The sequence below is a fragment of the Aythya ferina genome, assembly GCF_964211825.1.
Source record: "Aythya ferina genome assembly, chromosome: 2".
Lineage (NCBI taxonomy): Eukaryota > Metazoa > Chordata > Aves > Anseriformes > Anatidae > Aythya > Aythya ferina.
In genome coordinates, this window is record NC_140297.1 from 59,815,616 (window position 1) to 59,833,183 (window position 17,568).

The following is a 17,568-nucleotide window of genomic DNA, read 5'->3' on the forward strand; positions in this document are numbered from 1 at the left end:
AAACCCAGAGAACCAGATGTTTGTACATTTCACTGAGTGTTTTGAGGTTTCTCTGAAGGTTTTCCACATAAATGAATGCTATGCAAGCCATGATTACCATGAAATAGGTATGCAATATCTGGTGCAAAATGGCAGTAATGATGTTTTTTCATAAGTAATGGTCTCACAAAAAAGCATATCAGATGCATATGCTGACATTTCTAACAGCTATCCTTTTTATTTATTTATTTATTTTGTGAATAATTGCTCTTTTTCTGCTGGATCCATTTCCCCTTTGACTTGCAGACCCTTCTGGTAAATATCCCAGGGATACCCTCTTTTTGTTCCAAGACATAGCATAGTTTAGTGACTCGTAAAAGTGTCTGTTTCAGCCTTTAAATAATTTACATATTAGTATGTTTTCCTCAGTAAACTGTGGTAAACTCACATCAAGAAGAAATAGGGAAACCCTTTGTGTAAGTTACACTTTAAACAGTGCTGTAGTTAGTAAACAAAAAATTAATTATCACCTGCTTGATAGGATCAGTAATCTTTGGGAGGAACAGACATCTCTGTAGAAGAAATAAATTAGGGTCTTTTGTTGAACAGGCAACCTAAAATGTATTATGATGCTTCATTCAGACATGTGAAAAATTGAAAATAAAATAAAAAACAATATCTAACAACAGACCTTTTACCTTTCCACCTCCCTTAGCCAATTGGGCTGCTCAAATGCTGACTAGCATGCAACAGCACTTCCCAGGGCAAAGCACATGTGCAGTTGCCTTCAAAAGCCTTTAATTTTTCTTTTATTTGCTTACTTAAGGTCAATTGTATTGAAACCTCCTATCAGACAGACCTGGCTCAAAGTTTGCTTCTTGATGGACCACTAACTGGCCTATGCACAAGGTTTTGTACTTTTTGTACTGTTTTCCTTTTTGTATTATTTTCAACATAATCCTTAGTACCATTACAACGATGTAAATATGAATTGCTTAGAGGAACCTGCTATAAAGTTCCTTTTATGAAGTTTCTTAATCATGACGTTCTTATGTAAATCTATGAAGTTATAATGTTGGACAGATATACCTGAATTTGTGTATGTTCAAGAGCTCAGTAACTTAAATAAACACAGAATACTGTACAAACATGGCTGGTTTGGTCTAAATTTTGGCATTCACAAATTATCATTTTCCTGTGATATAACTTACTGATAAGAGCAAGATTTGTCCAAGAAATCCGGGGGATGAAACTTGTATTTTGGTTCCTTCAAGAACTAAGTAATTTCTACGGTTTACATCTGTAGGAGTGTCTCAACCCTTCTGAAAATGAGATCAGTGCTTATTCAAGAGACTAGCATTAGACTTTTGCACAGCATTATTTAATTTTAACTTGTCTACAGACCCTTTGTCCAAAGGCTAATAGAACACAATTACACTAGGCTAGGAAAAATTTGATAATGTTGTAGGCATTCTTACATTCAAAAATCCCTATTGTCAGTTTTCCCCAATAACTCCGTCAGTGGCATGCTATTGTATCTCAGTCATAATCAAGTGAGATGAAAATTATTCTGAGAAGTAATGTATGAGGAAACAACAGGGGGTACATATCAACACAAAGGATGCAATGGCCCACAGTGCATGTACTAAAGCAAAGGTCTTTATTGCCTTACTATCACAACTGCTGAGTTTAAGCCTCTTTTCATGGATGTTGAAGGATACTTTAAATTAGCTTCAACTATTCCATGAACAGGTTTGATTAAGAGATGGTTTGTACTGTACCTCAGCATACTGAGTAGTGCCAACTCTGGGAATAGTCTAATGGAAAGAAAATGAATGGGAATGAGGACACACTTGAGTACGTCATTTCTAACATTTTCTCATTCTCCAGAACTCTTGTAGACAAATATATCAATTTCTGAACAAGAATTAGGCTAATAAGACATAATACAAAAGTATACCATGAGCACATTTAGCCAGGGCAATGTTTTTGCACCAACTTAAAAGCACAGTCTCCAAGAAGATACAAAGCTTTAACTAAATCATTTCTCTACTATGAAATGATGGTTACATTGGTATAATTTCTGCAAATACATAAGCCTTCCATAAATACTTTACTATGCATTTGTATCATGGCACAGATTTAAATTCAAAAAACTTTCATCTCTTTTTAAAATATTAATGTGATTTTTTTTTCCAAAAAATGAGTAAAGCCATAAAAAAATATTAAAATTCTGACCCTCTAGCCCCAGAAGTTGATTTACACTTACTGTTAAGTATGTTAGCAACTCTCAATTTTTTTCCCATTGCCTACATATTACTGACATTGCTACAGGTTAAGACAGAGTTATAAAGCTGTTTGTGTTACTAGTGAGTGCTTGCTTTTCAACATTTTAAAGTGAAAATGTGAACAAACCTTTGAAAAGTGACTGAATATTTCAATGCCAATATATTTTGCATGTAAAATATAAAAATCTTCGTGTTGCATTTGAAATCTGATAAATATTTATTATCAATGCTGTTTGCTTTTAATCTGTGCAGGATATCACTCCTCCAGCTTTTTAGTACTTAAACAAAAATGGCATTTACATTACAATATTGCTTGCCAACAATCTCATTTTCTGGTTTAGTCAGCAGCCTTCATGCTTGATTAGTCTTTAATTATACAAATACCTACATATTAAAAAAGTTTTCTTTTTTCCATACTTTGAGCATGTAATTATTTTCTCTTGCATGCAATAACCTTTAATTTTAGGATTAAGCAACTGATTCTCTTTAGTATGGATGGATTTTTTCAAGTGTTAAAGCAAATTTGGTTATTGTATTATGAGTAGGAAAATTAACTTTAGGAAAACCTTTCATTAGTGTATTTGGCAGCACACTGAGCAGCTGACAGAAACTTCAAAATATTCAATATACTTGAAAACAAAATGGATACCAGATCTGTGTCCTCTGAAATCAACAGCAATGCTACTCTGAATTAGAGTGAGTGACTAGAGCTATACAGTTACTCTTTTCAATACTCCTTGCTTTTGTAGTTTTAGTGTTACAGCAGCACCTAGAAGCCCATTTGAAGATCAAGGTCTCATTGCATTTTACCAAAAAATGTAAAAGTTAGCAGTATAAACAGATCAAGCAACAGTGGGAGAATCAACAAAAGAACAGAAAGATTAAGTGACATGCGAGTGATACAGCTGGAACTGCAGTCTGGCATTCTTGACTCCAACAACCCACTTATGAGAGCATGGTACTTCCTGATGTAAACTATTTTTCAAAAGTGAATTCAATAAGCGGAGGCATAACTTGATAACGAGATTAAAGCTAAATATGCAGATTGTATAGGGCAGTGAAGAACTCCCTCCATCTCTTCCCCTTCCCTCTCCTTTCTTCCCTGCAGTTTTCACTCATGAGAGCATGGACTGCCAAGTTTGGGTCTGTAGGACTGACATATGTTATCTCTATACCTGCTTGTACATTTGAAGTACCAGTGATTTCCCCCTAGACATACTCTTTGAATGCCTATGGGGAAAACATCAAGGATTTTTAGAATGGTTTGGTTTTCTCAAGTTTTATTTTTATATTTGTTTTACATGAACTGAAAATTCTGTCAGACATACATTTTGATTGCATTGGGAATGTGTTTCATAGTCAGAAGACAGTTAAAAAAAAAAAAAAAAAAAAGGAAACTGTAATTCTAAGAGCTGGGGGGCTGGGGAGAGGGGGGCAGGGGGAAGCGGGAGAAGAAGAGAAACCTTCCTAATAGCATCTTGAGCTCTATCCTGTCTCATTTGTGAGCTATATGAAACCTCCTGCAAACTTCCCTAGTAGTAGGACTATGTCTCATTATATAAAGTGGAAAGTTGAAGAGGTAGGATGGAAATGTACACAGCATCTTATACCAGAATGGTGATCAGTGATACAAATTCAGCCCTTCACAATATCAGCACTTCTGTTTTTTGGTATCTCTCCCAGTGGAAAAGGTCAGTAGGAATAAAGGCACTGTGGGTAACAAAGATACTGTTTTTCTATACTCTCCTCCTCCCAACATTTTCCTTTTCGTCCTAAAAAATCAGGCCATGTCCCTGGGGAATCGTATGCTAATGGAATCCGTGCTTTCAGGTGAGTCCTGGGAGCAAGACTGCATTCTCTTTAGTTGTTTCTTCCTGGACCTCGATCTCAGTACAGCCCTATTCCTCATCAGCTGCCCTCCCATGGAACACGGAGTTCCCAGCATGGGTGTTTCAGCTGGCACTCTGTGAGGTGTTCCCATGCCCCTGGAGAAATGGCAAGAGAGGATCGATCCTTTACCTCCTCCTACCCACTTCCAGTTGGAGCCATCAGGAGAGTATTGGAGCCACATAAGGAGAGCATTGCCCGAGTTGGGAGGGAAGCACTCCAGTTGGATGTGGCTATCCAGAAGGTTGCAAATGGGATAATAATGTTACTATAGCGAAACTTATGAGATTCATCAGAATCATCTTCTGATATCAATTTAGTGGTCACTGCTAATACAGATTATTGTTCTGTAGCATAGATTGTGATGTCACCAGATCCATACTAAAAAGCTTTTCTTTATAACATCTTTATTTTTGCTAAAAGTCTAGGATCCTCCCAGGTCTGACTGCCTTCCTGATGTCATTTACTAGCAGATAAGTATTTCTTAACAGGTATACAAAGATATTGCAACAGTGACTGCTGCTTTATCTTTATTTTATGAATCTCAGCTCGTTTCAGAACCAAAATTAACCGTCATCATTCTTTTATTAAAACAATAATCCTAGCAATTTGTAATTTGCTCTTTTTGCACATCAGTTCTTCTCTTTTGGAAACTCTGGTTTGCCTTCCAAACTCTTCCAGAAACATAACCTAGCTCTGTTCTCTGATTAGAGTCCTCATGGGATATTTGATCATTTTTAAGCTATCAAAAATAAGTCAAGCTCCTGTCCTGAAGGAAATTGTCTAATACAAGGTATAGTTTCTGATGAAAACAATAAGCTGAAATATTGAAGTGTTTCAGCAAACAAAAATTTACATTTGAAAATGATGATCAATATTAGAAAATTTCGAATCATCATGTGGATTAAAGAGTTTTCAATTTCTTTTGTAAAATCACTATTTTTTAACCAACTCAATGTAATAAACTGTTTACATACAGTTTGAAGTATTTTTAAACAAAAACTATCCCTAGCTTATTTCCTAGCTCAACAAAAGAAAATTAAAATAATTACTTTTTTTTGGGGGGGGGGGGGAGGGGGGGGGCTGTAGTAAAATTTAGTGAATTACATCATTCTTGGAAAGGAAAACACCACTTAGAAAATTCCTGATTAGTTCAAATTACTACAGTATCAAAATAAAAACTGGGTATGTTTGTAGGTAAGACAAAAATCTTTCTGAGACTCACAGTCAACAGTGCTCATCTAGTCTCTTGTTCTCTTTCCTTTACTTCATTTCCTTTTTCAGCTGGTGGCAAATATCTTCATTTCTTGAAGTTGTCCTGGATCAGCAGCAAAAAATACAGTGGTGCTTGTACAAGACAGGTTGTCCTAAGAATCTTTCAAACTTTGCTCGTAGAAAGAATACTAGAAATCTCACAATAGATTTCTTTTCCATATTAAAATTTTATAGTGGTGTCCCTTAAGACCCACAACCTATCTCCTCCTAATATGGATTCAACCAGCAATTTATAAATTAAAACACAATAATAATTTTATAGTAGAATGTAGTATATTACAAGCACATCATTGAAAAATAAATTTTAGGATCATCACATACACAAGATATTAAGTCTGACTGTTGATTTCCTACCTGCTGGGACATGCCTTCTCATGTGCTGTTATATACCTGTTTGCTTAAGTTGTCCTGATTTTCTCATATCTTAACCCACTAGGAACTCACAAATGCCCATTTGCTGGCTTGTGCCTGAGGTGGTAACCTCTGACCTTTTAATTTTCCAGTTTCCACATAATTAATTGCTAGTTACTTCAAACAAAAGTAGAAGGTTGGTAGAGAAAGAGGAAAAATGAAACAAGAAGGATTTGGGAAGCTCATGTTTCTAGCATGACCCCTTGGATAAAAGGATGCTTTTTTTTCCTTTTGCCTAATTTGTTTCTAGTTGCAGCACTAAGGTCAGAATAAGCCAAGAGAATGAATGGAATAAACGTCCTGATGGGCTGCCCGAAGCTGCCTGGTGTTATGGATCAGCGTAAAACCAGCTCTCTTTCCTGTGCCTAGGCCGATGTAACCCACTGGAGTGGCAAATTACATCAGACCTACAGCTGTAACCCGACATTATGATTAATTTGATCAGTAATTTCTCCTGTTTTTCATTTTAATCGGTGTGACTATTCTGCTGTGGCAGGTCTTTCAGATCTAATTAAGATAAATTTCAGAGTAAAAGACTTGGCAGAATTTTTGAGTCAAATCCGAGCGTCAAGTGTGAAGACCTGCAGCACCAGTCAATCAATTTCCAGTAAAGACGGCAGGCTGTAACTCAGCAATCAACCCATTAACACTTAAGCAAATTTCATAATCTCCAGGCCTGTGCTTAGTCACTCTCTCAAAACATTCTGGCTACCAATAAAAAAGAGGAAGTTTTATCATGTTTTTTAAACACTTGCCCTAAACTGCATGTGCTAAAAGCACCAACAGAATCCACAAGTGGACACTGATAGACCTCTGCAATAGTGCTGTAAAAAGGCTTAATTTTAAACTTTAAAACACAGCCTAGAGTGTTTTTTGTTGTTGTTGTTGTTTGTTTGTTTGTTTGTTTTGTTTTTTAGGTAGCACCTGGAAACTGAGCAACTTCTTTTAAGCACTTACTCGTACAAGGAGCTTTGAATGATATAACATATCAGGGCCATACCACTTCCTGAATATAGCTCCTCATTCAGATTCAACAATCCCATCAGGTGCTCTGTGTTCACTTGGTCCACTTGCTTCCAAATAGAAGAAATTTCTCACAGAACTAGAAACCTATAATTACTTGCAAGTTATGTATATATATATACACACACACACACACACATATATATATTACGAAGAAGTGAGGGGTATGAGGAACCAAGGGAAAATAAAGCCATGTTTTGAGATATTCTCTCCTTATCTGTAAATTTTTGGAAATAGGAATGAAAAGAGAAATTAAGAAAAATGACTTCTATCAAACCTGATCTACTGGCTTCAAAAGAGAATGTGAGGGGCTGTGTCATTTTATTATTTTTTTTGTCCCTAAGGCACCCAAGGGTCCTCCTCTCTGGTTAGAGAGGCTTTGGGATCAGGAGACCTTATGGGAATACAGATCCTTTCCCAAATTTTTCCTGGGAGGATATTATTTATTTATTTCCCCGTTTATTAAATACTTCAGTTGCTTTAGGGAGTTTATTAAATGCTCCTATTTCAGAAGCCAGAGCTTGCTGGGCAAACAGCTCTGTTTTCCTCTCCATCAGAGAATTCTCTAGCAAAAGGTTTCCTATATTAGCCTCAGCTTCTGCCCCTTGGGTGCTAATAATGCCAGTTGTTTTGCTCAAAGATTAATTTCCTTTGCTTTAAATGTGAATCAGACACTGGTACTCCTTGTGCTTCTGAAAATAGCAACACCTGCAGAGTATGTTTGGATGGACCAGGCAGCTAGCACTCCAACTGAGAGAAGGTTTCCTCAGGGAATGTAGAGACTTGCTTATAAAGTTTCTTTGAGAGCCCTTAAACATCTCCTTGCTCTTTTTAACTGCAGTATTCAACAGTCTTACAGAGCAAAGACCCAAATAAGCAGTGAGCTTCTACAAGAAGGAAGACATCTGAGGAAAAGACTTGAAACCCTACTCAATCCTGTGGATGAATGTGGTCTTACACAAAACTGAAATCAGCCTTTCTGTGGAAATGACGTCTTTCAGGTAGACATGAGTAGCAGTAGCTCTCAAACAAGCTAGATCTGTCAAGAAACCAGCTTGCAAGTTTCTGCACTGTGCACTGGAGCCAGTGAGCCAGGTGCAGTGCAGGGACAGCCAAGTATCCAGCTAGGACAAACTGCCACGTTGCCATCATGGTGTGGACAACTGGTAGTAGACCCAGGAGGAATGAAAAGGATCATGGAAGCACTCAGAAAAGGTTAAAAGAGGAAAGGATGTCCTGGGTACACCAAAACTCAAAGCCAAATTATTTTCTCAAGCAAGGTTCAAAGTTGTATAGAGGAACGTCTGCATGGTTCAAAGATCTATTGCAGGAGCAGTGGCAAAAGGAAAAGCATAAAACAAAAGGAGGAGACCTGAATCACAACAGCATTTGGGACAGGTTATATGGCTATGTGTATGGTGGGACATCTGTATGACCATGACTCTCTAGCAAGTAGAAATTTTTGAATAGTATTTGCTTCTTCCACTCATGAAATCACCTATACCAACCCCAAAAAATAACTAAAATGGAAGAATACTCAGAAATCTGAAACTATCAGTAGAACAAGATGTTTAAATCTTTCTGGACCTGTTTGCAGGAGCAGGGGATGAAATATACAAAATATTCTGAAGAGTTCATCAAGCTCAATTTAATTGAGCTGATTGCAAGGGAGGTTACATATTATTTAGAGCTGAGACCTCGGTCTTGCTAGTACCTCCTGGAGACTTACTTAGGATCAGCACTTCAACAGACTTAACTATATACAGGTCATGGGCATGAAGCTTCCTGAATAAATATGTGCTTTATGAGTCTGTATCACCTGTTGCCTTTTGATGTGCAATATTTGACTACCTAATGACACCAAAAATTGGGAAACCTTGGAAAGTGGGTACAAACCACTGCATTTGCTCACCATTTATGAAATATTTAATTGCCAAACTGACTCAGAAGTAACTTGGGAACAGATTCTGACAATCCCATGTTGCATAGTATTGCACAGCAGGAAAGCTAGATAATATTATCAAAACAAAACAAACAAAAAAACTCAGTGGGTGACTGGTGTCATAATCTTATAATCTTGATCAAGTTTTCTTGATCCTAGGAGTCAATGAGCTTGCAAAATACAACAGGTCTCTGATGTGAACGCAGACATACATGGCCTCTGACTGTACTCCTTGCAAACTTATCCCAGCTTTCTTCCTCAGACAGAGACCTCATTGTTTCTTCTGTTTCTTAAATATATGCAAATTTGTCAAAGTGTCAGTATACACTGAGATTTTTTAAAGTAGATTTTTCTTTAATGAGAAGCTAACCGGTGAATGAGGTTCAGGGGAAAGAGAAGGGGCTTTTTTTTTTTTTTTTTTTTTGATTGTTGGAGCCTCGGGCATCTGTGTACACATTCTTCCTCATTTACAGCTGAGTATTGCAGCCTTTCTGCTTTTCTTTTCTCCTTTGTTATAAAAGTGTTGAGGTGCCAAATACATTATTTAAGATTAGTATGAAAATTTAATCTGAAGGAGGTTCTGTTTTTGCTATCCTAGTTTGCTATTACTTGCAAGATTTTCTCGGTTGTTGCCATCTCCCCCATTTCCCTTCTTCCCTCCTTTTATTATTATTTTTTCTCACTCATCATCTTCCATCAGCTCCAGTTATTGTAGGTAGGCTTCTATGACAAAAAGGTACTTTAGGAAAGAGTTCTGAAAATGGTCAGAATAATTTTACAGTGGGGCAATCCCTGGGGGATTTCCTGTTTGTCTGTTCCTATTCACACGCGAACAGAGCAGTAGAAAACATCGGGAATTTCTCTATTCCTAAAGTGTGACTCTTCTTTTGTAGATATGGCTGTAGGTAGGTTCATCTTATCCATACTGCTAAAACATACAGTGAGTGTCAGCACTAGAAGCTAACCTCCCATTTGGAGCCAGTTAAATATATGTTGCTGATACAAAGCACCTTATTCTGGCAGTCAAGCAGAATAATTGGCTACTTAGTACTTGGCTCATCTAATTTTATACAGTGTATAATCAAGATCTTATGGCTCCAGAAATTTAATTGAATGGAAACTCTGTAGAGTGCTAACTATGCTTTGAAGTTGCAACATGCTGGCAATTCAAGAACCTATATAATTTCCCCTGTAATAATATTAAAAATGCACAGGAGAGGCGTATTTGGAAAAGTATATGTTCCCAGAAGTATAGTCCACAGTTTACAACATGAGCTAGGTTGTCTCTCACCTCTGGATTGCTTTGTTTCAATCAATTAGAACAATGAAAGTAAAAGTAAGACTACAGCTACCTACATGAGGAATTTCACCATTTTAAAATGAAGGGAAGAGGGTCTTCCATCATCTACCTGACCCAGAACCTGCTGAAATGCATTTCTGCTTTGGAAAATTCTCCTCTCTTTGGTGTCTTTTGCAAACCAGTGATGAACCTGGTTCTACAGTGTTTTCCCTTTACCAGTATAAATTTGGAGCATCATCCCTAATGTTATCACAAGAATCCAGTCCCTGGAACCTAAAGTAAGGTTTTTCATCTTTGTATGCCATCATTAAAAGCCTTCCTAAAAAAAATAATATGTTTTTTAACTACAATCTAACCCACTGAAATGAGTGAAAAATATTGACAAAATTGGAGCAGAGTATTGCAGAACAATCTGACAAGAATCGTTCTGAGAGTTTCAGCTGGTGTACAGTGCATCAGCATTATTAATTTCTGATCATCTAGCAAAAGTACCTTGCTCAGGTACACCTAAGCAAGTCACTTTCATTTAATTTTCTTTCTGAAGGACATGACAGCATCTGTACATTTTGAGATGTAATTGCTGTTATCCTTCAGAGTTTTTTGAAACAAACACAATCATCCTCCTGAATTACTGACTTTCCATGACAATTTTTTGAGGTTGCATTGTTCTAAACTAATATCTTTCAGACATATCCTGAATAATGTAAAAGGATAAAGCCCACATGAAAAAATCAAGAATTCAGAAATGAAATTTAAGCTGTCAAACTTTAACTTAGTTGATCTTTATTCCCTTAATATTCTGCAAACAAAACCCATTTCATTCTAGTTCATAAAGATCATTACCTTTGAGGCCATAGTATCTCTGAATTTAGTTCTAGGTTGATTTTTAAGTTAAAACATCAGACATTTAAACAAGAAAAGCACATTCTAAGCAGCTATTATGGACTGGACATAGAAACTGTTGCCAAATGTGGACTCTCTCCTTTTTTATTTTGTTTATGCTTGTATGGTAGAAAACAATTTCAGATCCAGTCCTGAAGCTAAACATATGGAGTTAAAGCAGCTTTTCTCTGCAGGATTTAGAATGGAAAGTCAAACTTCATGGAGGTGAGTTTAGCGTTGCTCTGCTTTAGAAAATACATGACCATGTCCTTCAACCATATATAAAGTACAACAGCAGCTCCTCTGGAGATATTTCTGACTATCATTTGTTTGCATATTAGAGTTAAACTATTTGCATATTACAGTTTAACTATTTTCAGTTATATGACAGAGGATGTTTCAAGTTCTTAAGTCCTATTAAATGCAGTATCTTAGGTAAACCTGAGAAGCATTACACTTGCTGTAGAAATGGCTAAAAGGCCAAATCAATGGCCATACATGCATAATTAAGGCTAGTCCTGAAGCATTGTGCTGAATCTAGGCTTCTCTTCTGGATGTCAGCACATAGCACGTTTGTATCTGTGGGTATACCGTTGGGTATTCGTGGCTACTTAGATGGTGATGATCTTTGAGAGGTAAGAATGTAAAAAATTCCCACTCCTCAGTTTATTACTAACTCTTTAATGCTGAGCCAGAGCTGACAGCTAATGAGTTATAATTCCTTGGCTGTTGTTCTGAAAGTGCCCTGGTCATGCAGCTGGCTTAGCAGTACTGGCCAAACTCAGACCAGTGGGAGTGCCAGACCTCTCACTTTGGTATTTTTCATTAGTTCTAATCCCAGTTCCTAAAAGGTATGGGGGATAGTATTTGAACTAAAATGATGTCAGAGTACTTGAATCCCATCTTCCACTACTGTCTGGCCTGCCTTATTCAGACTGCCCTCATAAGGGTAGTTATAAAGATATGAATGCTAAAGGGAGTGCTGTGCCAAGGTGTCTCCATAAACACATTGACATTGGCACCTGCTATGCAAGGAATTGTTCATTTTACATGCTTTTACTGTACTTCCTGGAGTGAGACGTGACTCCACAAAGCTAACAGTAGAAACTGCTTGGCCAGTACCTGTAGGTCACACATGAGACTGAAAGTACTCGAAATCAGAGGAGATTTAGATTGGGATTGGAGGGTATATGAGAGCTATGATTTAGATTCAGTGTTAGTACAACCCTCTTGAGGTATGTTATCTAACATCATCCTCTTTCCTTCATACTCTAATGTTAATTTATGTGTGCATTTGCTCTGCTTAGAAAACTGAATGCACAACAATTTTAAAAGTAAAAACATTTTGCAGGCAGTTTTAGCAACATATAGACTGTATGCTTAGTGTACATACACTAATGCTGTACTGAAACAATAACATGTAACAGAAGCTCCTCTGGAACTATTCCTGTCTCTTTATGTCAATAATTTGCATACTAATGGGTCCCGAAGCACTCACTAGCATGACAGACTGGGCATTAAGGGGTGGAAAAGTAGTCTAAGACAATGCACAGCAGAAGCTCTAGAAACTTTCTACACAACTGTAAGAAAAAGCTAAGGAAACAAGGACACATTTCTTGTGGACTTTTAAGTCTATTATCTAAACCATTAAAAAATCAGATCTGATGCAATTTAGTTGCAACTCCTCAGGTTAATGCAGGTTTAACTGGTCATATGGCAAACACAGCTTCTTGTAAACCAATTCTCTTAATTGCATCAAAAAAGGATTTTTTAATTATTAAGCTAATGCAGTTTAATTTCTGAAGCAAATGGCTGAAGCCATGAGAGTGGATAAAACCTTTAAAATGGGGTCTCAAAATTTAGAGAATAAAGTGAACACACACTTGCTTTTTGTCAACATTTCTAGCTGGTTTCTAAATGCAGTTCCACTGCCCATCTTGAGAGAGTATTCACTTCACAGATTACCCTGGTGTTTATTCAGAACCACCCTTGCTGGTATAGGCAAAGCTGCTCTTGCAGGACATGAATACTACGTGAGACATACTATGTAAGAACACACAAGTGTAAAAAAATAGGATCATTGTATTAGAGATATCTTATTTCTTCCCAGGAATTCCAAGATGGGAAGAGTCTAGCATCAACATGGGTGCCATAGCTGTTGATGTGGTCTGTTAGAAAACACCTATATTGGTGGAGCAAGCACCAAGGACTGATTCTTTGGCATTCTGAACGTTGGAGCCTATACCACACTTCTTAATAGAAGTATTTGATCCTTAACAGGACAAATTTTTGGGCTGTGGTTTCAAATGGAAGGGTAACCCATCCATCCTGTGCACACACATACTAGCCAAAGCTCTATTTCTTTTACAGGCGGTCAGATCATCTGCTGATGAGTAGCTAACTTTGCTGCCCTCATAAGTTATCATAAAGGCTCACTACTGGGAAAATACCATTTGTGAAGGTTGCATGCTGAATCCGTTGAAAAAAATAGATAGTTTTATATGGATTTTACAATATGGGCTTTAAGAGCAAAAGATGATTATTATTCAGAAAGAAACAAGCTAGGACCATCATTTGTTATGCTTTTCTGACTTATCAGGCCTTTTGGCTTGTTTTAAGCAGCTTGCCTGTAAGGATTAACTACTATGAGGTGGAATTTCTCAGCTTGTATGGTCAGAAGGTGTAACAGTCATTTGATTTCCCCTTGCAGTAGCAGTATGCACTTTCTGTTATTAAATCATTAGAGATTTGTACATAGTGCCTTACCTGCAATGGATTTGGTGAAGTAAGAGGAGATGGAAGGCCATGCCCTGGTGACTGGCTGGGTTTCTGAGGGGAGCTGGAGGACTGTGGGACTGGAGGCTGTTGGCTCTGGCTCTGGGACTGCGTTTGGTTCTGCTGTGGTGGTGCTGATGGCTGTGGCTGTGGCTGCTGGGTCTGCTGTGGTGGCTGTGGAGTCTGTGCCTGCTGAGTTTGCTGCTGCTGCTGGCTTTGCTGCTGCTGCTGCCCTTGCTGCTGCTGTTGTTGCTGTTGATGCTGGAGCTGCTGAAGATGCTGAAGCTGTTGAAGCTGGGAGTTCAGGGATGAGGTAGCTGCGAATTGAAGAGAGGGAAGGGAGTTATGTAGGTTTCAGCAATACCTACTGTTTTAAAGATATCCTGAACTGAATTATGGTTCTCTTATATTGTGGGGCACATGGACCACTGAGGTCAGCTGCCCTCAGACTACAGGTTGTGGCAGCATATAGTGAACATGTTCCCAGCCTTTGGTTCTGGAATAAGGGATGGACTTCACTGGAGGCAGTAAGACCAAACCTTCTGAAGGGCTAAAGCTCTGCCCACTGGACAGGCATCAGAGCTGAGTGGCAGTCTTTGCTCAGACAAGCTTACTAGTGAAGCCAACGGGAATTTTCCTTGCCTGAAGAAGAGGCCGGGGATGTCACTGTATGCATCATAGCAAGAACTCATAACATGAACTGGTGCTGTTATATAGAGCAGGATAAAACCATAGTTTTAAATAAAGGATGCTCTGAAAAGAGCTTTGTCACATCTATATACAGCAGGTGTTAAGGAATGAAATGTTCAACAATCTTTTTTTTTTTTTTTTTTTTTTTTTTTTTGGTGAAATGCATAGGTAGAAAAAATACCCAAAAAATGCATGTCTCTGAAATTAGAGCTGCTCCTTATCATTCACATCTAAAAGCTATAAAGTTCCCCTTGTGAAATAGGGTAGGTATTCTGTGCACTTGTACTGCTTCCTTACTCCTGATAGCAAAAGTATGTCGTGCTGTGCTACTATATGCTCCAAATGTGAGCTTAGAAACCGGTGGCTTGCATCAATCTGCTGGCACAAAGGTGCAAACTTTATCTCCCAAATTGACTAAGGCATCGATTAAACTCAGGAAGGCAAGAAGTTTGCCACAGGGATGTCACTAAGGAACAGCAGCCAGAACATCACAGGAACCTGATGCTTCCTGGGGTTGCCCCTTAAATAAGTCATTCCGGTTTCTGGCCTTACTCACTTTAATTGATATTTTCGGGGTTGTGTTAGATGGCTATCGGATCCCAAGAGAAACAGCTTATAAAGTCAATGCACTACTTTGCCCTCTGTACTGTGTTTCCAAAAACATTCCATATTCTAATTTCCATCATCAGAAGTCACAGTAAACTGGGCATGAATCAAATTTGTTACTTCTAAAATAAGACTCAGATTTCACTGCCAAAACCATTGTTCACCACTCTATTTGTAGATTGGCAGATAAAGTCAAGTTATCCCCACTTTCTTTTTGTGCTGACATCCCTGTTTCAGCTTTCCAGATGTCTATGCCCCGGGGATGAACCTGAGGTCTTGCTATGACTTATGAAATCAATGAGCCATAAACTGGAATAAGAAAAAAGACAACAAAAAGGGGAAAGAATAGGCAGAATGGGTAAGCCAGAAAAGGCTGTACAAAGGAAGAATAAAAGGATTGGCAGGAAGAGCTGTTGGTCACTCATTCCTATATTCACAGCTAATGTAAATTTTCTTTCACCAAAGGAAGAAATCAAACTAGAAATACATCTTTTTAAGAATTATTGTCATGTGTGACTTCAACAAAGAACCTAAATAAAGTAAAGAAGGAGGAATGGTAACACCGATATATTTCTATTAGTAAAATCGCTTGTGGCAGCTTGGCATTTCAACATAAAACAGAGTGACCATCAGATTAAAAACTCACATGGTATCCCATGCAAAAGAAATTAGCCTGGAGAAGTAAGCGTACACTTCCATCAGTTCCACCATCAGAACCTAAATGCCCCAAAGTCAAGACGGTAGCAAGTGAAAATACAATCTGAGGCACTGAGAACAAAGAATGGAAAAGGTGTGTATACAAGAAAGTAACTGGACAGACAAATATTAATAACACCATGAAGCACCTTAGATGACAAAGAATGCTATTCATCAATTCCATCTGTAGGTATGCATACAGACGTGGAAAGACCTTTTCAATTACCATAAGGAAGAACCTAATCTGGACCAGCTCTTTACCTTGTGCAGGCCATTTCCTCACCTGTGATAGTCTACCAGTCTGGACAAACCATTGATAACTGGAACCAAGAATTCAAATACAACATGCCCCTACTGATTCCATAGATTTTAATATAGAATGATCTTATAAATTTATGGTATACAAAAATATCTTTTGACATATATGGCTAAAGGTAAAATCATCACTGCCTTCTTAAAATGGTGGCATGTGAGGAAGGCATAAGCAGAATTGTAAGGAAGCCCAAAATGTAGAAGAAATGAAGATTCTTCACAAACTAAAACAAATGAAGAGGTGGTTACAATACATTGTAATAAGTTTATTCTTTCATGTCTTTGCATATAGATCAAAGGAATCAGAAAACTAGTATTTAATAAATAGAAGTATCAGTGTTCCCCACATAGCATAAAATTTATTTCAGGATGCTTCCATTGAAATATTGTTAAATGCATATATTAGTAGCCTTGCAGGTGAAAAAGTTGCAGCGTCTAAAGCATGGATACAAATACACAGAAATAATAATGGTCTGTTTGTCTGATATAGGAAAAAACACTTAGTGAAATGCAGTTTTAATAAATGTATGAATCTTTTTAAGAAAGAACGATATTGTTGTGAAGTGTTGGGATTTGTTTGACAGAATAGTTATCCTAACAGTAGGCCTTGGTTTCATTAACAAGTCATACTTTGGTCAACTGTTGAACTACTGTCTTAAAAATGAAATCTTTATTAAATTGCCATTCTCCACAAGGCCAATACTCTGTTTAATGGACATTTTGATCTGCGCATTTTTTCTTCTGCCAATCCCTATAACTAGGAATAGAATCCAGAGTGAACAAAATGAGAAAAAACAAACAAATAAACAAAAACAAAACAAAACAAAACAAAAAAAAACAAAAAAAAAAATCAACATTATTTTTTAGCCTAAAACTTTGCAGGTTCAGGTCTTACTGAGCTGCTACATCCTACTGTCAAATGGCCATTGCCAGAATGCTTTTGTGCATTGACAATGTGAGCAGGTGCAATCACTCACCCATGTTGACTTGTCCAATGAATGGAGAGGGTCAGAAGTTGACTTTTAAAATGTCAGGGTTTTAAAGTATGTGGGTCTGCCCGGCACTCTCAGATGATGACTCCATATGGAGAATTTTTTCATTCTAAATCTAGGAGCAGAAAAGCTTTGGATTCGGTGCTGCTGAATACTTGAATGTTGGCCAATGCAGGAATATCAATATCTCTACCACATACTTTTGTATTGGAAGCACACTCATTTGTGCTAGGGTGGGAGGGGGTCCCTTAGGGAAAATTTTCTTGATGGAGAAAAGTTACTTCAGGGAGGTTTCCAAGTCCATTGCCAGTAACTGCATAAAATTATTCAAATAAATTCTTGTCATTTCATACAATTCCTTTAAAAATCCTTTTTGAAGCCTAGTATCATGCCGAACTATAAATTGCATTGAAGTGGCTTAGTGAGGCATGATTATTTAACATGCTGTTGCTAAACAAACAAATAGGAAAATGGAAGAAGGACTGTTAGATCAGATAAGGCTTTCACAAA

The 17,568-nt window shown here is 37.6% G+C and overlaps 1 protein-coding gene across 2 annotated transcripts in view; it reads right to left on the reverse strand.

Annotated features, from left to right (window-relative positions):
* POU6F2 (POU class 6 homeobox 2) overlaps nt 1-17,568 on the reverse strand; it is a 308,147-nt gene that overhangs the window by 88,564 nt on the left and 202,015 nt on the right. For both annotated transcript variants that reach the window (XM_084509804.1, XM_084509803.1), the window contains exon 5: nt 13,754-14,079. In XM_084509804.1, coding sequence (XP_084365930.1) covers nt 13,754-14,079 — 326 coding nt within the window. The remainder of the gene's footprint in view (nt 1-13,753; nt 14,080-17,568) is intronic.